Source organism: Centrocercus urophasianus, unplaced genomic scaffold, assembly GCF_019232065.1.
Source record: "Centrocercus urophasianus isolate 14NV4802_14NV808 unplaced genomic scaffold, USGS_Curo_1.0 seq_10, whole genome shotgun sequence".
Taxonomy (NCBI): Eukaryota; Metazoa; Chordata; class Aves; order Galliformes; family Phasianidae; genus Centrocercus; species Centrocercus urophasianus.
This window is the reverse complement of record NW_024884142.1, coordinates 95,277,923-95,305,465: the sequence shown is the minus strand read 5'-3', so window position 1 is coordinate 95,305,465 and position 27,543 is coordinate 95,277,923. Positions and strand designations below refer to the sequence as shown.

General features: G+C 42.2%; 1 protein-coding gene across 1 annotated transcript in view; it reads left to right on the top strand.

The window, feature by feature from the left end:
* The window catches only part of LOC122161166 (WD repeat containing planar cell polarity effector), a 137,745-nt gene that overhangs the window by 97,351 nt on the left and 12,851 nt on the right, over positions 1–27,543 (top strand). Inside the window, exons 15-16 of the mRNA XM_042820356.1 lie at positions 2,081–2,144; positions 7,085–7,187. Coding sequence (XP_042676290.1) covers positions 2,081–2,144; positions 7,085–7,187 — 167 coding nt within the window. The remainder of the gene's footprint in view (positions 1–2,080; positions 2,145–7,084; positions 7,188–27,543) is intronic.

Sequence of the window (27,543 nt, the reverse complement as noted above, 5' to 3'; positions counted from 1 at the left end):
TCGTAGAAAGCTCGTTGAAAAACTTCAGAGATAATAGATGTGCATAGTAGGACAATGGACACTGTTCTTTCCCTGGTGATCAAGAGGTTAATGTTGCTTCATCTCTTCCCCTCCCTAAAACAGGTTCTGTGAGGAGGGCTGCAGATTAGTGCTTGGAAGACACAGCACAGAGATTACCTCTGGGGAGGACAGGGCTCCTCACTCCAGGTCTCTTTTCCTACTTAAGCTAAAATATTATATGCCTTCTTGTCGCAAATGTTATTCCCTGCAGAAGAGTCCTCAACAGCTCTATCTTGCCGTTTGCTGAATCATTTTAAATGTGTAGTGGAAGAGAGGAGAGCAATAAGGCTATAGCAAGAGGGAGGTAGGGAACCACTTGGGCTTTGGACAGAAGCAGGAATTGCAATATGGGACAAAATAGGGAACTCCTTTGCCTACCTGGGGAAAGGAAGATGCCCAGGTCTCCTTTCATGCTAGCCTTAGGAAGAACTACAGCATTTCCTAAGACGCCTTCAACGTGCAGAATTCTATACATACTGACATCTGTATGATGCTGTCTGACAGCATACACTGAGAGAGCACAAACTGCACCTTTCTGTCATGGAAAAATTACAGTGGGATATCCCATGGATATAAAGAAAGTGTCTCCTTCCCAGACTTCAAGCATTAACAACTGATTAATTTATGGAACTGTGAACAGGGGAAAAGGAAAAGAATTGCCAATAACAGGAAAACGGAGAAGTCATTCTGCATGGTATCGTTTACTTCACAACTCTAAATAAGAGGCGGCTGTTTTGTAGTTTCCCAAATTAAAATAATCTCACCAAATCCATTTCTGTAGGGATTTTTAAACAGTTTAAAACAGGCAGTAGCAGAAAATGTGTTCAAACAGGATCACTTTTTCTTGGTACTGAGTGATGGTCGCATAGTGGTTATCTGCATCTAGTATAAGAGAGGTATAAGCCCAGTGCAATGCTGTATGTATTCTCGGAAAGCTCCCAACTGATAGCTTTTTCCCTCCTGCTTTAGTCAATATCCCAAACATTTCATATAAGGGGATGTACACAACCTTCAACTGCATTTCTGTCCCATGTAGGTATTTGCTGTAATTGCCAGGAGATGGTGTGTGGTCTGTGGGTAGAAAGGAGGTAACAGTCCGTGTCCTTACTAATGGAAGGAGTTGTTGTTCAGTGAACCTTCAGCCACCAAAATGGTGGTCACCAAAATGATGTGATAAAGCTCTCCTGGGTTAATGGTAGTGGGGAAGTTCTGCATCTACGCTGCTGCCTTCCTACTTTGTTGCACATCTAGGAGATTCTGAGGTGGTGTCTTCCAGAGCTTGTCTACAGGTAATGTTGGTGTGTGGTTCTCTCTTCTTCCATTCCTTGTTTTCACTCACTGACACAGCCTGCTTCACCATGGGATCTTCAGAAAACTTTCAGGACTTGTGGCAGACTGCCAATGCTGAGGGAGATAGGAGCAAAGCAGTGTCACCTCCTTCACCCCACTGGAAAAGCAGTGCCTGGGCATTCATGACTGTTCAGCATGACTCAAGTGGATGATCATCTTCAGATAGCTGCACTGTAATGACAAAACCCAATGCAGTCTTCTACAAACACCTGTGAAGAGTCCTGACCTGACTTCAGAGGTTCTTGTAAAAGGTTGCATTGCATCCTTGGCAGAAGATTGTCATCTCTAGAGATAAAGCCTTCTGAAATCCCTGGGGACTTCAGAAGATTTGGGGTTAGTCTTTTCTGTAGAGGATTTTGAGTTTCCTACCACTGTTATTGGAGCTAACATTTATCTATGTAATTGGTGGAATCTTTCCAAGGATGAATTAATTAATCTACAAGAGCTTGTGATCCTTCAGATTCAACTAGATCTGATGGGACTGAAGAATGAAGGTTTTAAAAGATGAAGAGAGTCACTGTTCTGCCTTACTGTTTTGCGGTCCCTTTTACTCGAGTAAAGCTTTGGCAACGCTTTTGAGGAAGATCAAAAGGACTTTTGCTCATTAACAAAATTAGATGCAGGTCTTACATTATCCTCAGCAAGTGATATATTTCCCTTTTTCTTGCAGGTATCAGAGATTTGAAAAAGCATTTCTACTAGCTGTTGACCTAGGTGCTCGGGACCTCTTTATGGTGAGTCATCTCTGGAGACAGAGGCTGTTGTCAAGATGTTAATTGTCAGCTTTTTGCACATTAAAAAGGATCCGTGTCATTTGCAGCCTTAGACACATACTGAAGACAGAGTTATTCTACCTGGCTTGCCCCTTGCCATCTCAAAACGTGTCAATTTAGAATCATTGACGTTTTACCTAGCATGGCCTAAAGGCTACTCTTTATTTTCTAGGAATTAATGTTTATGTTTTTGAACTTTCACCTTCTTCGTCTGTCCTGATGTGTGTGAATGTCATCTTGCACTCTAATAAGCTTATACGTTTCTAATCCGTTCCTTTAAGACGTACAACTGCTGAGTCTTGGACACAAGTGCTGACCATATCCTGGGGATCCTGAATGCTCTCAGTTTGTCTCTTAGGGTTTTGTTAAAAGTGACAAATTATGAACGCTTCTACAGGTACTTTTAAAACAACAAAGCTCAGCAGCATCAACCCAAGGGTTTTTACATTTCATGCACTCTCTGCCCCCTCCCATTTAATTAGCTACAAAAGTAAAATTAACCAGCTCTTAAAAGGTCTTCTGTGTGAGCTCTGCAGGAGGCTCTTGTTTTATAAGATCTTGCACCACAATGTCACAGCGAGGTCAGATGGACAAAGCCAGTCATGCTTTCCCAGTCTCTCAGCATGTTGCTGCTCCACAGCTGATTTCATTGTTTTCAAAGAAACAATGGAAAAGGGCTTTGTTTAAAAAAAAATAAAGGCCCTTTGAACGATTCCTTTGCTTGACTCTTTTGCATAATGAAGACATTCTGTTGTTTAAATTAAGCTTTGACACTAGATGTTAATATCATTTATCCCATTAAGTCACTTGCCCTGCTAGTTTGATCTTGATATTTAAATTGTATGTTAAATTACACAATTAAATCCTACTTTTATGGGTTATGAAAATTCCCTTCTAATTATATAAAAAGTTGTGTGAACCTTTTGATGTTTTTTTCACGGCTCTAATCATCTGGCTTGTTCCATCTAATTAGAAAGATGTGAGTATTGCGATAAACTTTTCTAAGTATGCATCAAAGACTGTGATGGAAGTGTCAGGCATTTAGGAAATTCATTACGTGTTTTATATATACCCGCCTTGATTTTTCCTCTTTTTAGCTCTGCCTTTTTCTTCTCTCTTTTTGTTTTGCTTGTTTTAACTGTTAAGTTTTTCAGTGCCGATTTTATCCCCAGTTGAGGTGAGCCCTGCAGTCATGTGTAAGTGTCATTTGGCCTACCGTCTCAGAGGCCCTCTCATGGGCTGAGGACATTGCATACACAGTCCTTCTTCTCGCCCTTCTTTCACTAATGGCAGCACCAAGGAGACACCAATGTTGGGTCAGGAGATGGGGGCAAAGATGCTAACATGGGAGGGAGGGAGCAAAGTGTGGCTGCACAGTCACGTCTCCCCGTCCCATCTCACCAATGCCCTTAAACATTAATATAGTTACCCATGTAACTTACAGTCCTTCTAAGTACTAATGTAAAAACGCCACTGCTAAGCAAGGTTTGTGCATCCTTCACTTCTTAACACGTCACAATTTGTATATATTGTTTATATAGGTCAAAATGCAATTAACAGCATACAACTTGACTTTACCTGTATTTAAAGTATTTGCAATTACATGCAGTATGAATAAGTAATATATAGGTCAATTACTTGTACTGCTGTTCTACAGACCTACCAAATCCGTTTGTAAAACCTCTGCGGGCTCTAAGAGTGACGCCACCTCATTTCTTGTTAATATTATGGGATTTTGAGAAGAAGTAGTAGACTGAGGAGGATATCTGATGGCATAAGCAAAAAGAAAAAGAAAAGAAAATTACTAATTGAATAGAAAGAGAAAAGGATAGAGAGCTACTAAACCGTAGCTTAGTGGTAGCAATGGTGATGGGAGGACGGTTGGACTTGGTGATCTTGTGGGTCCTTTCCAACCTTGTGATTCTATGATTCTGTATAACAGAGAAGTACGGAGGATCCATGTCGCACACCTGTCTTCTCTGACTTGTTAGGAAACATCCTATATCTTGGAGAGTTTATTCTGAGCCAAATTTGTTTTCACAAAACAGAGCTTTGCAGCCTTCGTGATTCTTTTGAGATTGCAAAGAAGTTTAAAGGAGTGCTATCTAAGGTGTGATTTCTTTCATAAAAATGAAAAAGAAACTAGAAAAGCATCCAACTTAACCTTCTTGCTCTAGCGTCACTAGTATGATGCCAAAACAAGGCACACAGGCACTGCTGCGTCTCCCGTAAGCTTTACCCTCACGTCACATCTGAGTCCATCAATTATTACCATCTCCTACAAAGTTCAATAAAAAAATAAAACCGAAAAGGACATAATATCATGAACAACAGCTACATTTATTGGACAGCGACTGATCCAATCTGTGACAGAAAAGATCAAGCAATGCAGGGGTCGTTAGCTTTAAATCCTTTTGTAGTATGCTCCAGCTCTCAGCTGCTGAAAATTCAAAAGGCCATCGCACGTACCAAAGGTAGCAAAAAAATGCAAGGAAAAGACACTTTAATAAAAGTGTCAGATCTTGGGCGATGGGCTGATGAGGAAAGCGCGTGTTTCGAAGACGTGTTGGAATGTTGCCCAGAAATATCCCATAGACAAATGCACATCAGTGTTTCAAATGACTTCTGCTCACCCAGGGCCAGCTCTGTGAGTCACAAAGAGGAGGGTAAAAAGGGAAGTGTCCAAAAAGTAATCAGGCTGTTCAATGATAAAACACAGCCCTTTCAGCAAACTCCTGATAAGCGGCTGAAAATTGTCACCGTTGTTTTTGGAGGGAGACGTGATATTTAATGTGGTAAATTCTTAGATAACGGTGTGAAAAAATCAGTAGCAAATATTAATTCTTGAAGTTTCCCTGCCCTTCTTTAAGGCAACCTGTAATCTAGTGGTTTTCCTTCATCTTCTATTTATTTCCTGGTCTTGTCCTGCTCAGAGATTTATAAACTCTTAGAAGACATCGTTTTGGTGGACAATTTGAATGAGAACCACTTAAATATTATCTGAAATAGTCTAACTAGCAGTTTTTATAAAGAAAAAAAATACATCTTTTCTTTCTGAAGCTTGTTTAGAGATGGGAACAAGAGCATTTGAAAAACGAAATAAATTCTTTGTGCCAACAACATGAGGAGCCTCACAGAAAGCCCCTTGTCATCCTACTGCTGTATTTCTGCTTCTTGCAAAACCCCCATGAGTGAGTGGTGGGTACATAACATCTTCAGACGTCTCTAGTGTAAGAACATGGCCAAAACAAGCTCTGAAAGAAAAACGGATGTTCTGATGTACCTCATAACTGCACGAACTTTGTCATTCGCTGCAATTGCTCCTATTGCAATTCCCCAGGTTTGTTATTTAAATCTGCATTGAGGTAGACAATGCCTCCCTTAGATTAAATTACAAGAAGAGAGGCATCAATCATAGTCAGAATGCATTTTAAAATAGTTGAACATAACCTGCCTATATGTTCAAATCTCTGTAAGCTCAGACTTGTCGGAGAGCCCTTAGGTTCTCTCTTGTTATCTAAATAAGCTGACAATATCTGAGGCTTAATCTTCATAGAAATCATACCTTGCTGCTCAGGCCCTTTTCTGTGACAGCCATGTTAGACCTACAAAGAGAGGAAGTGCAAAGTTCACAACAAGTTCAGAAGCCAGTACTTTGCTCCAAGACACTTGCACATTTTTAAGTCACACCTGTGTTAGCATCTCCTCCACAGTCAGGCTCCTGCCAGTCAGGACCACATTCTCCTGTGGAAATGGTCTCATAACTGTTTGGTCCTCTCTTTGTTTTTTGTTTTTTGTTTGTTTGTTTGTTTGTTTGTTTAAATTAAATGAGGGAAGAATACAGGTGACACTTTTAGCAATCAGGGCTGGGATGGGAAGAACTTTGCCTGATGATCTTGGTTTTCGTCCTTCCTTCCTTTGTCTCAGTTCTTGCACAGAGCAGCCCCTGGCTGTGCCACCAGAAGAGAAGAGTGTTAGTTGTATCTTCATTAATGGAGTGAAAGGATGAAACTTTACTTCAAGTTTCAAAAGACCAAAAACCAAGAGACTGCAAATCAAGGGACCGAAAACCAAGGCCACTGAGATTGCAACTTGTCAGCAGGAATATATTCTCATGTAAAATGTGCTGCAAGTAATGCAGGTGTTCTACATCTCAAAGGTTAACACACAATAAAAAGACTTCCAGTTGAACAGGGCACCATGATGAAGCCCTTGGTTTTTATCCCTGGATACAGAGTATTGGCAACTATTCATGCTAGACAACATTTTTGGAAAAACCCTTGTATATTTGTGATGAGGAGATCCAAGAGTGCCTCAGGAACCATGTCACCTGTGTGGAGGTTAAAACCTCTGAGCAAGTGTCACTGTTCATATTTCCTCCTGTATCAGCACAAGGGCAACCTCTCTCTTAGTCAAAGCACAGCCAGTGTGTCATGACAGCCTCCAAACAAAAATTAGTCCCCACCCCAATTAGCTTTGCCACAGAAGTCATGCACTGGGTGGAAGTTTTAATATTAAAACTGAGGGAAGAGTTCCAGTTCTTCCATTGTGGTTACTCAGAGCCTTCTTCTAGCAATTCTCTTCTAATTTTTGTACCAAACAACATTTCCCTAAAAGCACAGAGACTGGTTTCATTTATACACTAAGTCAACAGCTTCACTTTTATCAGTGCGTGATTGGTCACCATTTTATCCATTGTTAACAAGAAATGCTGTATTCACCAGCACAAGTCAGATAATAAATGTGCATTGAGAGAGAATTAAAATGTAAAGCTAGGTTCATCAGTTCCATCTGTGTTTGTGATCTAAATAATAGAAGAACCTCTTTCTTTTAAATTCCCTTTTGTTATGCCTATGAGATTCATTTTAGATTAATCTTTTATTTTTCTTTTATTTCCAAAGGACATCCATTACCTCGCTCTAGATAAGGGTGAATTGGCACTAGCTGAAGTGGCGAAGAAAAAGGCTAATGACATTGATGCAGAATCAATAACTACTGGAATTGGTAAGAATTAATGGTGTTTAAAAAGCCCTTTTTGTTGTAATCAATACTTGTCCTGTACAACACTGTGTTATATTTGTGGGGGCTTAGTGGTTCGATTGTACTGTTTTATTTGAAAGTGAGACAGTATTTTTATTCATAACTGAAGAGTGGAGCTTATAAAAATGACAGAGCTTTCAGTGCCCATGAGAGGATTGTGTCAATGTAGGAGCTGCAGAACAAAAAAGATTAGCATACTATGGCTGTGTAGAAAAGTTCAGACTGCTCAAAATGAACTCAGATTCCCCTCAAGTAAGGACCTGAATCCAAAAATCTTTTTCGTGCCAATATTAAAGGCCAGGTATGGCAATCTCATTCACCCATTTGCTTGTACATGCAGTCACGTAACTGGAGTCACATCATGACTACATTGGAAGCGTTCAGAGGAAACATTTACTGATGAGAATGTAAGGCTTCAATCCTGGCTGTAAAGGGATTGCTTCACACTCAGTGGTTCCTGTGGATTTGTAAAGAGGACTGATTCAAAAACTGCAATGTTAGACTAACAGTTCAAACACAAACAACTTTTCAGACAAGGGAAGTTATAACTCATTTGTTTTCTCCATGTGTTTCCTTTGAATTATCATGAAGAGATGTATACAAATAGGTAGATTATTCTGATTCTTCTGGCCTAAAACACAGTCCAAGCAGAAAGTGTCTACAGAGGTCTAGAAAGCTGACCTCCAGCAGAGAGAAAGTAGGCAGAGGGGAAAAAAAGTGGGCACAAGGTGTTTACGTAATATGTGCACAATGCTAATTTGCTTATCCCACCTTGAATATTAGATAAAGCCACTTCTGTCCTTGTCTCTTGCCAAGAATACAGAGCATGATTGGCACTTGGAAGAAGGAGTCAGAAAACCTTTGAGATTTTGAACAACATAGGGTTATTTTTGGGACCTAAAAATCAGATCTGTGCACCTATACCCAGAGTATATAAGCAAATGCCTTTCAAATGTATGGAAGTACAGAGAGGCTGTATATAAGTTTGTGAGGCTGTTTCTATGTACACAGACACAAGTTGCTGACTTGCAAGGTTGTGCAGTGCAGTGTCACCATCTTACTTCTCCGGCAGAGCAGAAATCAAGCAGTGCCTATCCTGAACTATCCTCAACACTTTCCATTTTCAAGTCTAAGTCACTTTTGCATCTCTGCCTTTGTACAAAGCTCTCTGACCACTAGAATCGCCTAATACAATTGAGATGCTGAAGAGTTGTTTCTGGTTTTATCTATTGTCTTAGCATGTTAGTCATGTAAAAATGCTGTAAAAAAACTTAATCCAGAAAAATTCAACCTTAATCTGTCTTTAATTCCTTGCAAACTATTAACAGATTTCTGAAGGTAGGCAGTTTTGAACTTCACCATCTTGTAGACACTGACACAAAAAAAGGCAGGGAAGAAACCTGAGGTGATCACAGATGTGCTATGAGTATATCAGAGGTAATACATGTACAAATACAGTTACAAATGTGCAGGCACACAGTGTTCCCCTTCTTGAGAGCCGTCCTGGGATTCCCCATAAGCATGAATTATTAAAGTCATTTTATATGATAAAGTCTTTAAAGTATTCTCATTTGCTGAATAATTAGCTATCAGGATGACTTAAAATACTTAGTAAATTCAGTGCCCCTGGGACAAACTGTCAGCGAGATTCAGTCTATTAACAGTAATGAATTTGCATCCAATTCATTTTATATGAAAATAAACAGGAGTCTCCCGTGAGTTCGTTTCAATTCAGATTGGATCTCACCTAAAACACTTGAAATCTCAGCCACAGGCTTTGTTTTATCATACTTTATTCCAAGGTCCTTTCTTTTGAATGTTTCTATTTTGGAAACTGTTGTTAGGAAAAAGAAAAAAAAAGAAGTTGTCATGAAGAATGAGTTTTGTGAGCCCAGTGATAACACAAGAAGACTAACAAGTGCTTTCTATGTAAATGACTGCATTTTTTTAATATATTGTGAAGGGCAGTGAAAATTGTGCCTGCACCAGAAGCTTTAAAATGCAGTTCCAAACAAGTCTCTGTCTCCTATCCATCTCCTAAGCTGAGTCTTCATCATTGAGTTCCCGCTTCCTGGGGCTTTCTGCCACTCAGTCACCAGTGGTCATACTTCCTAAGTCAATTCCCAAACACCTTGAATGCCCACTTGAGGCTCCTACAAGAAGGCAGCAAGCTAAGCAAATGAGAGTTATGCTGAGCACTACCTTAGGGAATATGAATACAGCATATTTCCTATATATGGTACAGTACAGTGTTTTGTCCTAAACAGTACTGATGTGAACCAATGTCTGCATCTAGTGATATTTCCTGAGCTAGCCCATCCCCAAAACTCAGCTCACCTCTACTTGAGTTAGTGCTCTTGGCCAGTTCTCAACCTTTTTAGATTGCCCAGATATATTTAATTTGTTAAAATAGTTCTGTATATAGGGCTACTTCAAATGTAAAATACTTAAAACGCAAACTTTTGGAAAAGTTTCAAACCCTTACAAATGATGTAAAAGGACAATACAATTTCAGCTCCAATTTATAAATGTCATCTATAATCATTGCCGGATTCCTCACATCTATTAAATCAAGATTTGTTTCAAGATAAAATTAAAAATAGATTTATTGTTTCAAAGTTTCCTGAATTTTAGCTGTCTTCAGCCCGTTGCTAGATCATAGTTTGCTATTCACTGTTTCCAACAAGCCACCATCAACACAAGGAATGGCTGGGTTCAGGTGGTCGAAACACCTGTAGAACTTGAGAGCGTTGTAGTTTCGTGAGAATACTGCTGAGCAGGGTGAAGTGTCGAGTGAGCTTGCTGCTATTCCTTGCCTATGGTTTTGGCAGAATCAGATATTTTGTTCAACTGATTAAAATCTTCTGAAGAAAATTATTCTCATAAGATTTTATGTTTGACAGCCTGTGAAAATGCATCTTGAGGCATGAGCAGATTGCAGTAATGGTACCGTACACCTCTGAGTTTACACCAGCAGCCTCCTCTTTCCTTGCTCCCAGTTGATCAGCAGACCAGTGGCTGTAGATGTTGTTGTTACCTCTGCCAAAGTTTTCCCATTGAATTATTTCTGTAGTAAACCTACGAGTTCCTTAATGAGGTCAGGGAGTTCTCATTTAGCCTTGAATATTGTGTGCACCTCATTTCACTGTATTAAAGCAGAGAGGATTTTCTTCCATGTTGACAATATTTACAGGCTTACTAACAATTTTGTTTATGGGTGTAGCCTCCCAGGTGTACTCCTGGACGAAGTAACCGGGTACAGCATTGTCTGTGGTGGAAGAGTGCATCTTCTCAGTGAACTGCAGGTTGCTAGCGTAAAACTTGGGTTGCAAAGAACTGACATGGCACAGCCTGTTAAGAAATGCCATAACTAATAATGATCACGGAGGTGAAGAACTCAGCCTTTCAGACATCATTGCTCAATGAATATCCAATGAAGAGCATATGCAGTCGGTGTCAGAAAGTTTCCCAAGGCCAACTTCCAACAAATTACATTAGGGCCTAGCAAGATGATTTCAACCTTCAAATCAATAGCTTTTACCCAAAAGGGATTCGTGTTGTGACAGGATAGATAAATGCTGCATAGTTCAGAGGCAAATTGGGAAGCCCTGTATTTCTACTTAGAATTAAATTCATAGTATTAGTAACACTAACGTTTAGGTAGCATTTCTAACAGAGGCATCGTAATAGTGAGATAGGATATCTTACCAATTTTCATAGAGGCTGAGGTCCAATTTCTTACACTGTTCATAAAATGACATTCAAACTGTAGGGGCCCTAAAGCTTTCCCCTTATTGGCAAGGAACATCACCAGCTTGAGCCTTAAGCAGAGAATGTTCATTTCTTCTCAGTTCTCAGTATTTTACCCTGAATGGCTTACATGTTCTTTCTGTTAGTTCTTAATGGCACATGCCACAGTCTTCATGCAGCCTGTCTGAGACACCAGTATGGTGTCACATACATCCTGCTGCATCCAAATTGCTTGTGTCCTACTCACATCTTCACCTATTCTTAAGAGTCCAAATGAGCCCACTTGCATTTCAGACAACATGTAGAACTGTCCGATGGGTTTTGTCACCTTCCCCAGCCCTGCATTACTGTGGTTGATAACAGTGGTTTCTCTTCTGATCATAATGACTCCTTGATATACTCTTTCTGACATGGATGACAAAGCCTTCTTCATTTCCTGCTCTTACTTGACACACACATCTTGCTCTTGCTGTCAGATTTCAAGCAAACTGAGAATCCCAGCCTTTTATTTGGTGTCATGAGTTTCATTTCACTGCATAGCATGTTGATGCAAAGGTATTGCCCAAAATGTGGATGAACTGTGATCTGGGAGTACTTGGGGGGCACCAGCTGATGCTACAGTTTTCTTGAGCTCTGCTCCTTTCAGTTTAAGTTTTGTTTTGTTTATTTTAGTTGAGGTCTGTAGTAATGCCAAACTACTTTTGGCTCCACCTCATCTCACCCCTTCACTCGCTTCTGTCATGATGTCAGTTTTGATCTATACCTTCCCATTGCTAGACATCTTCGCCTAAAGACATAATCCTCAGCCCCTAATAATTATGAGCACATCAAAGGCTAGCTGATTTGCTTAGCTGCAAAGGTCCCCACAAAGATCTGTGTATCTTCACTTGAAAGAGATTTATAGTTTTCTGTCAAGCTTTAGAATAATCATGACATGCCTTTTTCTTCCTTCTTCATCGTGATATATCCTTGCTCACTACAAAACCTGATTTTGAACTTCACCACTATAAGCTTGAAATTAAGGCACTATTCTCTGTAGTATTTTAATTGTAGTGATACCCGTATTTCTAATATCTGTCAGCAGTAAAAAATATATCCCATTTAATGTGAAAAATGTTTAACAAGAGCTCATAGATTACCATGAGTTTGCCTTCATTTTAAATGATGTATGGAGTCACAGAATCACAGAATTGTAGGGGTTAGAAGGGAACTCTGGAGATCACTGAGTCCAATCCCTGTTAAAGCAGAGGGGAAAAAAAGTAACTGGAAGAGACAGTTTTAGGGAGTTAAATGGTTGTGTATATAGCTACCTGGCTATTTTATAAACAAAATAATTGCAGTATTTCCACTTTCTGGAAGTTGAGAGGAGCCGTCCCTGTCTGTTTTGTATTTGTTGTACTTACATTAGGTTATTGCAAGGTATGTCTCTTGTCACAGATCATTTCAGTACACTTCTAGCTTATCCCTCCAGCAAAGTTGGTGCACGTGAACAACAGAGAGTAGGTGACACTAATTACCAAGTAAAAACTTATTTTCTGTAGCAACATATCAAGAAGTAACTTGCGAAAGTGAAAACAATTCAGTGAGATTCCTTGAGTGAGGATGTGAAATGACAGAGAGTGATTCAGCTTAAAAGATCTCAAAGGGGTGCCCGTGGCAGGGCATTGCAGTATAGAGAAGTTAGTGAATGTGCAATAATTAGTATGTCTGTTATTACTAGCAATTTAAATAGTACATTTATATACTTCTCTATTTAAAATAAAGGCAGAAATACTTTGGATGTGTAGAGATGCATCACATGTAAAAAGTTGGAAGTCATTAAAAGATACACTTTCTTACAGCAAGGCATTCGTGTCTGTGTCCAGCTGAAATTTCTGTGGATAACTACACGTTCCTTCCCAGTGTTATACACTGCACAGTTCCAGTCAGAATTCACTATTCTTTACTTCCCCGCTCTGACACTACGGAGTGTTGCCTTTCACCATGAAGCTCTGTATGTGTGCATGGCCATATACGTGAAAATTAACCAGAAACCTTTTAGTTTAACTTCTTTTCATTACGTTCTGCTGGCATCATTCATCATCTTCATGAGAATGGGTGGCTGAGGAAATTTGTATGTGCCACTCCTGAAAATATGATCCTCAATAAACTGGGATTATCAGCCAGTTCAGGAAGCGATTTTGAAAACTTTGAAGTGAAATGTGATGTATGGGGAGATCACTCAATTAATGCTGGTTCTTTTCCTACTGCTTTCTTAACATTCATTAAATGCCAGCTATTTAGGAGTCAATTAGTATGATGAGTTTTTCAGCCAAGCTGTGGTACACCAAAAGTAGAGTTAGGCTCCTTATGTATGACAATCACATTTGAAAAGGCTCCAGCTTTGGAAAAGCATATAGAAATTATCTCAGGATATGATTGAAATGGCAGATTGATGGCAAACATTTTTACGTCTGCAACTTGTGTCATGCCTGAAGAAGGCCTTCTCCAACATCCGTCCTGTTTTTTGTTGCTACTCAAAAGGGAAAAGCGACATTTGGAGCACTAGGAATGTGAGTCCTCAATACTGGCTCTGCAGACCAAAGTCAATTTAAATAAGAAGCACACATAGTTAAAGTAACTGTTGAAACAAGCTATCAAAGAAATTGATGCATGGAAAGCGCCTTTGCATGGAGAGTGAATGAATACCTTTCTGGGAAATAGGTTTTAACCAAATACAATTTATATATGAGTCAAACACAAGTTTTTCTGGCTCAGTGTAGGATACCTGAATGAGATTTAATGGCCTGTAATTCACTGTAGGTCAAACTAGATGAGTTGTTCTGTATCATTATAGTGTAATATTCATATGTACTGGATTCCTGTCTTGCCTACAGCTCTGTGAAAAAGCCCCTGGTAAATCTCCCATTAGCTTCAAAAGGCCCACATGTAGGCTGAAAGACTGCAGTTAGAAGCCACATAATGTATATTCACACATCTCATAGTATGCACGTGTGTGTGTACATAAGTGGGTGTTATGTTTACACATACTCAGCCAAAAACTGTCCGGTCATAAAAATAGCTCTAACTCCAAACATGAGAGCTAGATTAATTATTATGTGTTTACATTTTGCTTTGTGACATCAGCAGCCACAGCTGGATTTTTTTTGTTGGTTTTTTTTTGGGGGGAAGAAGAAATGATCACAGCAGGAGGTGCTTTCATAATTGCTGTAGCTGCCTGGGAGCAAGGATCTGTAAGTTCACGGTGTGTCAGAGGCATGTTTGTCTCGCACACCCTTGAGCCATCCTCAAGCCTCTAGGTTTCTGATAGGGAACTTGCTGGTTGCATTTCTATGCACTGAAAAGAGTTGGCAAACACATATTTGCATGGCAGTTGGTATGTGTTTTGTCCTGTTTGTTCTGCGTAACATAATGTGATGTGACAGGCTGCAATTTATCACATCGGTGGCATGACAGCAGAGGAATGGGAAAAGAGGTATAATGGTGGTCTGACGCAAGGCGTCAACTTAGCATGAGGTTGTAATATCTCAACATGAGGTCTTTTTATATTCGCCTACCAAATAATTATCACCAAACGTTCCCCATGCAGGTGAGTTTAAGAAGTGGAGATCAGATAGTCTACATCAGGGGAGAGTTGTAGATACGAGTTTGGAAAGAACAATGCTTGTCAATAGGAGACGTTTTGCACATCTGCTGTCTGATCAAACAAATAAACAGAAACACTGGAGGACGATTTATTTACTACAACCTCTTTCACTACGTCCCGTGCTGCACTACAGGCTGGGAATACCATGGAATTGCTGCAGGCAAAATTGAAGGTTGGAACTGTTTTCCTCCAAAGGCTGCTGAAGAAACTGCTTGACAGTTTATGCCCAGGAAACTCCTTTATCAAAACCAAAGGTGTTTGATGACCTGATCATAGCTCTTGTCGAATGCTTTCAGCCTATCAAAACCAAATGCCCGATAAAGGCCTGTCTGTTGGTGTTCTCCTTTGGAGAAAGCCATAGGGGAGAGCTCAGTGGGGTCCAAGAGGAAGCTTTGCACCCGTCGCTGCTGTCCTCCTTGCGCTGTCTGAAGAACTAAATTTGCCTTAAAGAAGAAGTAACATGGGTTGTTAGAGAAAACACATTGATGGAAAACCGGTGGACGGCACTTAATACAGTGCAATGAATACACCAGAATGAATGGCTTTTTTCCTCATTTCAGCTATTTGAAATACAGTTTCTTTAAATATTCTTCCTGTGGGCTCCTGTGGGTTAGTTGGCCCTGAAACTTCTTAAAATCTCAGTGCTGTGAGACTGCTGCAGCTCCCAAACTCATGCATGAATGGTATCTGAGTTCATGATCCCAAGAAGTCCTGAACTGTGCTAGATTTCAAACTGCAAAATTTAGTCTTAAAAACAGATCATGAGGCAATGTTGGTTATCTCTGCATTGTTGATATTATGAAATGGCAAAATATTATAATAAGATGAAAAGATAGTATTAATAACAGCTTAAGCATGTATGATGATCATTATAATTACTTATTTACTGTGGGTACACGGTAAGTGTCCCACCTTATCATCTTTATGATTAAGCAAAGAGCTTGATTTCTGCCTCCTACCTTCCTAGCCCAGGCCTGGCTACAAACCATGGCATTTGGACTCCTGGCTCGCACCACAGGCTCCCTCCTCTTGCCCATGTACCCGATACTTTTGCTGGATGTAACCTACCTTCCTCTGCTACATCATACTGTGATTATCTGCATACCTCCGCTGAATTTGGGCATTGGCTTTGCTAATATTCTTACTGCTGAAAATTTCCCCCTTGAAGATGCTCATATATGCCTGAAGTGCACAGATGAACAGCACATTTTGGGGCCATCCCAGAGCCCTTGCAGAATAACCTTATTTCACCTTCCATCACTGCCCTGACATGAGCCTGACATGTGTTCACCCTCTGACTGCAACCCACAGAAGGAGGGATGTGGAACCCAGTCCGAACTTCTACTGAATCATCATCTCAGTCTCATTGCAAAATTTCACCGCCTGACTACCTAAACAAAACAAACTTTTAATAACCAAATGGAAGATGTTTGGTTCAATTACTACTTATATATATATATATTGACTACATAGTAGTAAATTTTAGCCAAAGAAGCCAGCCACGAGGTGCTTACTGGGAGCCCTTGCTTTTTGCCTGCAGGTGGGAAGGCGTTTAGCTCACAGCGTGAACGTGGAGCCCATGTGCATGTAGTTGGCTGTGCTGAAAGACTGCTGCTGCTGCCTTTTAGACAGGCAGGGAAGAGTTGGGCCTGCAGCACTCTCCTGTGAACACAGGAATAAAATATTATCGAGAATTTTAATAGGAAGACATGCCTGGAAAAACTCCTGATATCCTCCAAAATTCCTGAAAGAAGTACAAGCTTCAGTCAGTGCCTTATTTTCACATATTGTTATCAACTGCACTGCCCCAGCCTATTTCTCTGTGTGCCTGGAAGCGGTGTTGCTCACTTACAGGACCAGGAGCAGCCAGCAGGTCAGTGACAGGCCGATGGCAGTCCTCTCAGTGCAACCCCAACCTCCTGAGTGACTCTCAGCTCATTTGAGCCCTCGGTGCTTTCATTTCCCTTTGGGGAGCCCTCTGTGACGTGCACCCCTCCTTCCCACAGCATCCCCACCGCAGCCCTGGCTTCTTCTCATCACCTTTCCAGCATTGCCCTCCCAGAGGCAGGAGCACAACCAGGCCAAGTCCGTTTTCTAAGCTCACTTATTTTCTGTGATTTGGAGGAATTTTTACAACGCGCCGCTGGGAAATGAGCCGTAATATTCTTGTTGCTATCTGCCGTTAGGTGTCAGTGTGACAACAACCATGATGCACAAAGGCTTTTCTAGGGGCGGGCAAGACGCTCCGTGCTCAACTTCTCCTTTCGGGATCAGGGAAAACACAACATCCAACCGAGAGGAAGGGGAAGGGAGAACAGAGCCAGCATCACCTTATTTCAGGTTTTTCCACCGCCTGATGGAAGCTATTTACTAGCAGATAAGTCTGTTTGCGTTTCATTCCGTGCGTCTCGGGGCTCCCGGTGCTGTGGTTCTCAGAGAGGTGCAATATTTACCAAAGCAGGGGAAGAGCTGCGCACACCGCCCCGACACGCTGTGCTGGGGCAAAAGACACACTCGCCGCTCTTGGTAATTTGCAGTCTGTAGGAGGTAAACAGCTCTGCCCATGCACAGCTGCTGAAGTATTCCTGTAAGGTGATGCCTGCTGAGGTTGGATAAAACACTGGCTTAGAAAAAATAGCGAGGAATTCCGTTCATTCAGAAAGAAAGGATGAAAATGATGTTTTTTCACTGAAAATGATCCATTATTTCAGTGTATGGGTGGTATGCAAAGTAAAGAAATAGTAAAAATGTGATACACGTGAAGGGGTTTGTTATTAAATCAAGTTTCAAGTGCTTCCCAAGATGAGATGACAAACACAGCAAACAATTTTTGTTTAGATGGGAGTTTTTAAACTTAGTACAGATAGGAAATAAAAATCAGTTTTGGCCAAAAAAAAAAAGAAAGTCTTTGTCTGAAGAAAATTATTTTCAGAAATATTCTTCTGATCCCTCTGGTGTTGAGAATATCCCAAGTACTTGTAGGGTGACATTTCCTCCCTTATTTTTGAAGCCAGGAGTGTTCCCACCATTGATTTTGATCAGATTTAGGACAGGGCAGTGCAATGGCTAACTCACATTGGCTTTCCCAGGGATCAGGGAATCTGTTGTGCAAGAAAACTCTTTGAGGGCAGCTTTGCCTTCCTATTGCCTCCTTAGGAATACAAGAGATTGTGAGCATTGCTTAACTTTGTTGCCGTGATGATGTTCTCCCATTCCGTACGCTTCTGGTCTTGCCTAGAAAGCTGTCTCCAGCGCTCCAGTGATTTGCACCCTAGAGCAGGACGGAGGCAGTGGGGGCAGGACAGGCAGCAGCCAGGCAGGTAGCAAAAACCTCTGTGAGATGTGGGGTGTGGGCAGGGCTGGTGCTGGCATGTAGGGGAAGGAAAGGATTGCTCCAGTAATGCAGGAATGTGGAAAGATGCTTTGTAAGGGCAACCTTTTCCTATTGAGCCTCACTTGCTTTCCTTGGATACAAAATGCACTTTAAATGATGAAAGGAGCAACACTGTATTCAACAGGTATCAGAGAATGCAGGCTGGCTTAATTACCTCCTCTTAAAAAAAATGTCTTTTTCTACAAAGGTGAGCATCTGTCTGAGACAGAATCTGTTCTCCAAACTCCTGTTGTGCGCTTCTGTGAGAAGAGTGAGGGAATGAAAGAGGGCCAGGGAGATGATCCAGGGGAAGATCCACAGGGATCTTTCTCTTATGGTTTTTCCTCTGTTGCCCTCACCACCCACCAGATCCCTGCCAGCAGCCTCTGTGCTTACCTGGCCATGGCTGTCTATAAGGCCTTTGGGCACCCGAACCAGGTGTCAGCAAGCCCATGCAGCGAGCCAGGCAGGTGAGTGACAGCCCCAAAATGCCTATCAGGGAGAACCTGCCCTGATATCTGCTTCAGTGCCTTCATTAGCCACACCTTGCTGCTAAATTGTCGAGTGTCAGTCAGGGTGCTCCAGAGATGGCTACAACAAGGCGTGCTCTAATACCCCATCTGCTTTCATGTCCCAGTGCCTTCGGGTGCTTTTAGAAAACGCATCCAAGTTTCATCTCATGCAGTGGGATTTAGCCAAGAGACACCGAACAGAGCACCGTATAAGTGTCATTAAGAGAGCATTAAGCAGGATGTCAGAATGTATGTTGTGTGCATGTGTATGTGTCTGTGTGCATACACATAACTCAGACATATACACTTTTGGCACCAGGGAGGTTTAAAATAGCACATCAGCATCAAACATGGCAAGTTTTGAATTCATCTCCTTAGCATGGCCAGTTTTGTAGCATCATAGAATCATAGGGGCTGGAAGGGACTTCTGGAGACCATCAAGTCCAACCCTCACATTTCCTGTGGTGGATGTGCACATACAAACCTGACAAAACTTGGCACTCATTTTATGGGAACTTACCCAAGAAATTCAAGACTTTATTTCATAATTCTTAAAGCACAACAATGACAACAGAAGTAGGAAGTGAATATTTTTAAGTGGAGTGAAAAAAAGCCAACATGCAAGCATTTTAAATTTTGGTGTATGTTACATGGTAATCAGCTTATTGATATCAGAATAGGTTTAGTCTACACAGCCTTCCAGCATAAGCCACTTCTTTTCCATGAGTCCCGCTGACTGTGTGTGAGCACATTTGCCTGGCAGAAGCCAGCAAGCACTGCTGATTTGTAATTATTGTTTTGTTTACAGATGGTATTGCCATTTTTCTATTATTTGGATTAGGGAACCAACCGGTCCCAACTTTTTCTTCATTAAAAGTAAAATAAAAAATCTCCTTTTAATAAGTGTACGCTTCACACTTTCAAACTTCAATAGCATGGAATGTTTCACTTGATCAGAAAGCTGATTTAATTTGCTGCTAGGTTAAATGTTAAAGGTTTCAGTCTTATGACCATGAATTCTCAAATTAAATTCAGCGCATTGCTTAAATTTCTAGCTGCAGTGCATTTAGGCTAATTGCTTTGGTAAGTTGGATGCTTAGTAACTACCACTCTTCTGAATTTTCGTCCTTAGAGGAGAGCAGTGAAATAAGCCTGAGGGGCACAGGTGGGCTCGCCTGCTCTTTGCCATTCACCTGTGGGGTCTTTGGATATCTCTTCCAGTCTGACCACATCCTTAGACCATGTCTGATGAGGCTGTTCTGCTGACAAGGGAGAGAATTTAAACACCTGTAGGTTTGAGCTATTTAAGCCCAAATCAGTTTTGAAGCAACAAGAAAGGCTGAGCAAAACGGTTCAGATTTCAGTCAGTTGTCAGCTAAATGTGTGCACTGGGCCTTCAAGTATTTGGCCAGACACATCTTGATTGCTTGGCTTTTGTTTTCACCCTTGGAAAGTCAGCTGGATAATAGCCCCTAGCCAAAGCCTATTCTGCAGTGCTGTAAGTGGGCAGGGCCTGGGGGCCAGCAGGAGAGCTCACCCAAAAAATACCGAGCTATCTTGACATATTTCCTGATTTTTTGTCTGCCAACTTATTTGCACTCCTTCCTTACAACATTAACCATAAAAATAATTCGGTCTGAACTTTATCACCACTGATGCTCTTCCCTTTGGAGGAAGTCACTATGTAAAGCACAGGGTGATGGAAGCAGCAAAGGAAATGTCTGCTAGCTGCACATGGGCAAGCCCCGAGCACTTAGCCTGAGTACCTAGCTTTCTCCTCTTTGTTTACAGCATTTTAAGGCTTTTAGTTCTCACGCAGCATATATGTCATTAAATGTCCGATGCCTCTTTGCACACCTTGTTGTGATGCCCTGTGGCAACCTGAATTAATTGTTTCTGTAGTTGGTGGTGGTTACTAGCAGTAATTATTATAATTTGCATTTATAAAAACACCTTTCATCTAAGGATCTCAAAATGCTTTTGCGCACATTTAATTAAGCTTCACAACATCCTGTGAGGTAAGTGTCAAGAGAATAGTTATATCCACTTTTACACTGGATTCCCCAAGAAAACAAGGTCGGTCTCAAGGTGGGTGTTTGGGTCACATCACATTTGCACTGAGTGGAGCAGGAACCAGAGGTGCCAAACTTGGTCACTGTCCATATCCCACATCACTGTATGACCACCACATACACTGGCAGAGCAGCGGAAGCCCAGATCTCTGGTCTGAGAGGGCCAGCTCCTTTCCCTGGAGAATTCAGCTACAGAAAAGTCTTGAGAGGAAAAACCAATCCGCACATATTGCACAAGACAACCCGTTCTGCAAAGATATCTATTTTCCCTCATTTTCTACCATGAAGTTTAAGCCTCTCATTGCAATCTGCGCTCAGTGACACATGGCTACTGCAGCTGAAGGCAAGAAACCAGCTGCGAGGAATGTGAAGTTGCCCTTTAGAAGACTCTCACCTGTCTTAGAAGAAACTGCATGCACTTCACCGCCAGTCGTGGATCAACTCTATGTGCAGTGAGCCCTCCCAAGACCAACCACATCCAAGGTTACCACTTGACCGTGGCATATAGAGGTGAGGACAACACAAGCTTTGGCACTTGAGAGGACAGCAGCAGAAGGCAGTTTTCAAAAGCCCATTTCTTCTTCATAAATTTGTAAAAGTGTTGTTTGAACTGAACCCGGCTCCCTGTAAGCTCTGGATGAGCCCCAATAAAGGTAGGTCTATGTAGGTGCCTGCACGTTGGCTAAGAAGTCCGTGGCCATGCCCTCAGAGTTCTTCACCATCCCCGTCAATTTATAAAGGCTTGTTTACGTATGACAATACCAGATTAACTATTTTGAAAGAACTTTGCCTGTGGATGCATCTAATCCAAAATAAAAGCCGTGTTTCTAAATTAAGTGTACTCACAGGTAGGGAATGATCATTCTGAATAATGTAAGAAAGAAAGTTATTAATCTATAGATCGTTCTGCCAGCTTGTTCTGAAGCGGGCTGCCTGGCTGATGCCTCACAGTGCTGCAGTATTAGGCAGGGACACAGTTGCATATTCATCAACAACCAAGTTTGTTGTCAGCACAACCTTTTCTCAAAGGGGGTGTGCCAATGCCAAGCAAGAGGCACAGTGTCCTTGTCCAAGGTCTTGCACAGCTCTCTGTCCTCACTTGGTGTTATTTCTGGTTTTACCTAACAGTGTGAAATCATTCTGAAAATATCCTTGTTCGTTTCTAACAGCAGAAAACTCAAGTTGGGAAAGGCTTTGATGTGTCCCACTCCACTCATAGGAGATGCCAGTAGCAGGGAGGCTTTGACCTGGTGCCACTGGAGAAGCACCTCAGAGATGCCAAGAGAAAAGCTTAATCATTCCCAGAGCATTCTCCCAGGGACAGTGTTGCTTACTCCCAAATCCTTTCAGTTCCCGTAAATCAATTTACGGGATTCATTCTGCTCCCATGTTTCTCTTATGACGAAAAAGCACACATCATTTCATTTGGCCTGACACCATCTGCTTCACTTCAAGCAGGAGAGTGGCCAGTAAGTGGGCTGAGATTGTTTTTAGTGACGGTCCTTGTAGGTTTTCTTCTTTTCCTCTGATCCCAACATGTTTGTCTTTATGAAAGGGAAGGGAAGGGAAGGGAAGGGAAGGGAAGGGAAGGGAAGGGAAGGGAAGGGACGGGAAGGGAAGGGAAGGGAAGGGAAGGGAAGGGAAGGGAAGGGAAGGGAAGGGAAAAGAGAAAAACAAAAAAAAAATGCAGGAGCGACCTGGGTCTTGCCAGAATACAGTCCCATGGGAATCACAGCATCAGGCCCACAGAGGGTCTTGCTGCAGCTACCAGAAAGCTGTGGCAGTAACTTCAAATCAGCACTCTAGGGTTTGTTTCTTTTTTGGGGAAGTTAAAAATTCTGCTCGAGTTATCTCCTATAGCAATAATGACTCCGTGGGTACTATGTTATCCTCTTTGGACCTCAATCACTCCCAGAGATTCAAGATGAACTCTGCCTGCCCAGGTACCAGAGTCAGTGCCCCGAGGAATTTCTTCATATCTCAGGGATATGCAGGATGTGTACTCGCATGCCCTCGCTGCCTCTCAGCACCAGCTGTACATGCAGTTTTGTTTTGGGAACCTGTACCTCCAGTATTGCAATATCTCTTTCAGTCTCTGTCATCAAGAGTTTAAATACAGTTCAGATCAGTGTTAGTGGCCCAGCTCCAAAAGAGGAGAATTGCTGCAATTCGTTATCTTGACAAATTAACTGGTCTGAGGCAATTCCTTTTTGAGAGATACAATTAGCTAACTCTTGAACTCTAGCCTTGCTCCAGTGCTATGGCAAAGTCATGCACCTGCTCCAAAAGTTTTGATAATACAACTAAGTACAACTAAGACATTTTCACCTGCAAATGTATTCCTGCACCAGGAGCCATATTAGTGTGCCATGGTCATGCCCTGCTGTCCTTACACTGCTTTCATACCTGCTGTAGGATGGGCTGATAGTGCAGCTTCTGCTGTAAAGGGATCTGACCTCAGCCAGCTGAAAAAAGCCTGTATGAAGACTGAGGTGATCTCGTTGAGTAGCACCCAGGGGATGGTACTGGTTGCGATCCCTCAGTCTGTATAGACCTGGTGAAAACATGATTACCATCAGGTGTGGGAGCTGATGCTACAACTTCCCTTCCCTCCTGTCTAGGGGAACAGTTTTTTTTTTCTGTCAAGCAAAGGGAAGACATCCACAGCTACTTCCAGTCATACTTCCAGCCTCATATGGGTAGATGCAGTTCCCTTCCCATTTTCCTTGGAAAGCAGCTACTGCCCTCCACAGCAACTCACCATCATCTTCCTTTGCACAAGCACTGCCAGCTACCATGAGATATCCCTCGACCATTCATCCAAGCCATTTTGGAAGCTCTGTATGGGATGATAAAGCTGTCCTGCAGAAGGCTTGTGTCTGCCTGCAGCCTCTTTGTATGGATGTGGTGGCTCGGAGGCTCCTAGAGCTCCACTTTGAATTCCAAGCCTTCAGCATTCAAAACATTTAACCCTCAATTTCTTTTCCCCTTTATCAGTTTGGCCAATTTCCAGCTGGCAGTGTTTGTTTGCAGGCTTCTATCCCGTGTCTTGTGCTTGCAGATGTCTCTCTATCTCAATTATCTCCCCAAAATGGTTTTCCTCTCCCCTGGCTGGCGTATCCCCTCTCTGCTCTCTGCCCGCAGGGCAGGAGGTGGCAGTGAGCAGCTGGGTCCCTGGATTGGAGATGCCAGGCAGAGGGTGCGCCCAGCATGCAGTGTCAGGGTGAGCAGGAAAGGAACACACTGCTCAGCAGCACTTGCTCAGATGCTCTGGGCTGGACCTTGCAGTGCTGGAGGCCATTGGGCCTCTGTGGCATCTCTGGAGCACCACAGAAGAAAGATCAAGTCTTCCCGGAGTGCTTTTGCTGAAATGCTCCAGAGCATGCACCAGATACTGGGAACGTCAGTGCTCACTAGCACAGCCTTACTCTGGAACTAGATAGTCATGTAAAATAGGATAAAAAAAGATCTGAAGTGCCACTTACCGACCAAAGAAAATTCCTAGTCACCTGGAGCATCCTCCCTCCTGCCCCTGCTCTAATTGCTCAACATAAGCAGCCCTGGGCGGCCAGGCTGAGCCTTGGCACTCCGGTTCCTTCTCGGCACTGCGACTCCTTCTCATACACTGGCAGTTGAGAGGAGAGCTGCTCCCTGCTGCCAAGATTATAGGCAAACTTCACACAGTTTGAGCAACCTGATAACATCTGGAGACACGAGCTCTCCATTGCTGAGACACCAGTCAAGCCTTTGGGTGGAGAGGGCCTGGAGTCAAAGCAAATCCTTGGCTGTTCAGGTTTTCTGCTGGCGACCCATCACAGCTTGGTGCTACCACTTCTGGATCGTTCCTGTAAGACACACCTTTTTCTTTAAGTTAAGTGCTATTGGCACTGCTAGCATAATTTCTGAGGAACCTGATTACCTAGGCTCCAGGGAGATATAAAATGATCTGTTCAGCCTGTATAGTGGTTAGCTTAATCTTGTGTATAATTCTAGCAGAGCAAATGAGTAGTCAAGATTGAAATCTCTGCCGGAGCTAGCAAGGACTTGGCATTTCCATGCAAAGAAAACTTAAAGCCAGGTTTCACTTGCAAGCTACGGAAGGCTGCTAGGTGCCATAGTCTGTCTGCCCTACTCCAAAAAAAAGAGTTGTTTTTGAATGTTAACTGCTTTTTTTAGTATCACATCGCTTTTATTTCAATTATTCCTCTTCCTGGCACACCCACCAAAGCCATTTTGCTGCTGCTAATATGCCTAATATCCAATCAGTGAAATAATGACATGTTGTGCTCGTGCTAAGAGTTGTTGCTGCTTAATAGTGATTGAAGTGCCTTATCTTCTCAAGTATCAAATTGTTAAATTACAGCACAAACGGGAGATATTCCGATTGAATGTGCCTTTTCCAGCTCTCAGCAGCAACAGCTGTTCTCAATAGGTTCTGAAAGTACTGTATAAACAGTATTTCAACAAGTAATGTTTGTCAAATGAAGGCATGGCAGCTCTGGGAATTAACAAAATAATGTAATCTGAAATAAGAAGCCATAGAAAACCAGAACAGAAGAAGCAGAGTTTGTATTCCCAACACCCCTCAACAAAGCTGGCTGCTCTGAAGTGGTTTCCCTGCAGGAAACTAAATGATTTTAATGGACTCTGTTTGGTTTAGAAAGACAGTGTTGGGAAAACAGTTGTTTCCAAAAGAAAGAGAGCTGCCCATGTTCCTGTCGGTAGTGATGTTCCCTCTGATTTGGTGTGTGGAGAGGTAACCCATTGGCTGTAGAAGCGCTTCCATGTAGGTTGAGTGGCACCTCTTGCTGCACTTACTTCCCTTAGAATGTCTAACTCAGCATGAGAGATCAATTCCAGCATGTCAAAATTATAATAACAAAATAGAGAGTGGCTCACATAATACCTGGAGATGGGTATTTATTAACGTGGAAGAAGCTGCTCAAGTAAAAAGGGAGTTTTGTTGAACTGCCTCAATAAAAAGGTGTGATTGTTGAGGCTGTTTCTGTGGTGTTTACAGCACTCCCTCTACCTAACCATCTGTATTCCTTTGCACCTTTGATTTGTTTCATTCCAAAACAATGCTGTGATATACTCAATTCTTCACCAAGAGGAGCGGCGTGCCTGAAGTCTGCATGGTTCACTGGGAGTTCATTGGTATATATTTGCAACTCCTGAAGCAAAAACCTGATATTTTATCTTTAGCAGGAGTTACATTTTTTGAACTTATTGAATTTTTCAAAGATCAGCATGAAGAGTTCGGATTAAATGCTTGCTTCAGCGTTTTAAAGGTTCCTTGTGTCCCCGTTGCCTAAGGAGGTCGTGCATTAGGATTGCTCTGTAAACATCAGATTGTACAGAATTGGCTCTGCATACCATGCCGAGCACACAACGGAGAAGTCAAATGGCTTATCATTCACTTATCAGCTAGTTTATTTCTCATGCCAAAAAGGCTGGATTTTTACAAGAGCAGCTGCTACTTTGTAAATAATGTAATGGCTTCTGTTAAGTAGAGCTGTCGGGTTTGCAAACAATATTCAAAGAAGGTTTTCGTTTTGCTGTGTGATTGCATGCTTTCAGATGTTGTTTTTTTTTTTTATCCCTGAAAGCCCAGTGGAGGAGGCTGGAGAATGGAAACAGCCTGTGATTTGCAGACACTGATCCAATGGAGGATAGACACAGTTAAATAGCGATGCAGGGAGGGCTGAGGTCTCAGAACCTGTGTGTTGTGTTCAGAGTGCATCCTGCTCCATAAAGCATAGGAGAACTTTCGGGGGTCTTCTGAAGAAATATCCTGGGCTCTGTCTGCCTGGTGCTATAGGTGGATTAGGAGCAGCCATCAGCAAACTGAGGAAATGCAGAATGCGCGTTGTATGGCTGTGCGGGTACAACATTATCCTGACACTATTTGTGACAACTGGGATTTAGTAGATAAACATTTCCAGCATGCTTTAATTCATATTATTGCATCTGATAAATAACTTTACTGAAGAAACAATGCTAGCCGAGATACCAACTCTCAAGATTCAAATCCCCTTCTCACGGGGAAAATGAGCCAGTGTCCCACAGCAAAAGCATGTATATCTACTGTAGGGCACTCACTTCAGGTTTTGTGGCTCTGAACCATGTGTGGCATCTGATTGTACCTAATATCACACTGCAACACCACAGCTGTACACCCAGACAGGACAGGCTCAGTGTTAGCAGCCTGACTTCAGTCTCAGCTATTGAACTGAGATATGAAAAAGCAAAGAAATCCATTTGTATTCTGCATAGCTGAGAACTGCTCTCATCCCCAGTCAGGGTTCTGAGCAGGGAAGAGAACACGTGAGGCAACACGACGATGGGAAGAGGTCAAAGCTGACCAAATCTTATTTCGGTTCTCAGTACACTCTCCTCTCCTGGGATTTCTCAGGCTTTTACCAAATTGGGGGTTGGACTCGATGATCTCTGGAGGTCCCTTCCAACCCCTCCAATTCTGTGATTCTGTGAAAATGCCATTGCTCCTTGGAGTAATGGGAAGCTGTGGAAATCAGGTGTTGGTGAAAAGAAATGAAAAAAGAGATGAATGACACCAGTTTGACTCAGCCTGCATGGTTTAGCCTTAACATTTAGAAAGCTGGAGGGTTTGAGGTTTCCAAGCACTTAATGAACAGGCAGAATGTGGCAGTGAGAACCGTATTCCCAAGCAAAGGGTGTCAACACCCATCCTGCGAGAGCACTGCTGGATTTTGTCTGAGCATACAGCAGCAGGAATGCTGTGTAAACCACTTCCCAGAGCTCTTAACACACACCAAAAGCAGCTTTTCCTGTGCCTTTTAGGTTGCTGTCATTGTTTCCCTTCTTCTCATGACTGCTCACCACACAGGCCTCAACAAGAGACCTTCAGAGGAACCCGCTTCACTTGCCTAGAGCTTCCTAGACATTGAGCATTGCTTGTGTTTCTTCCCTCCTTTTTTTTTTTTTT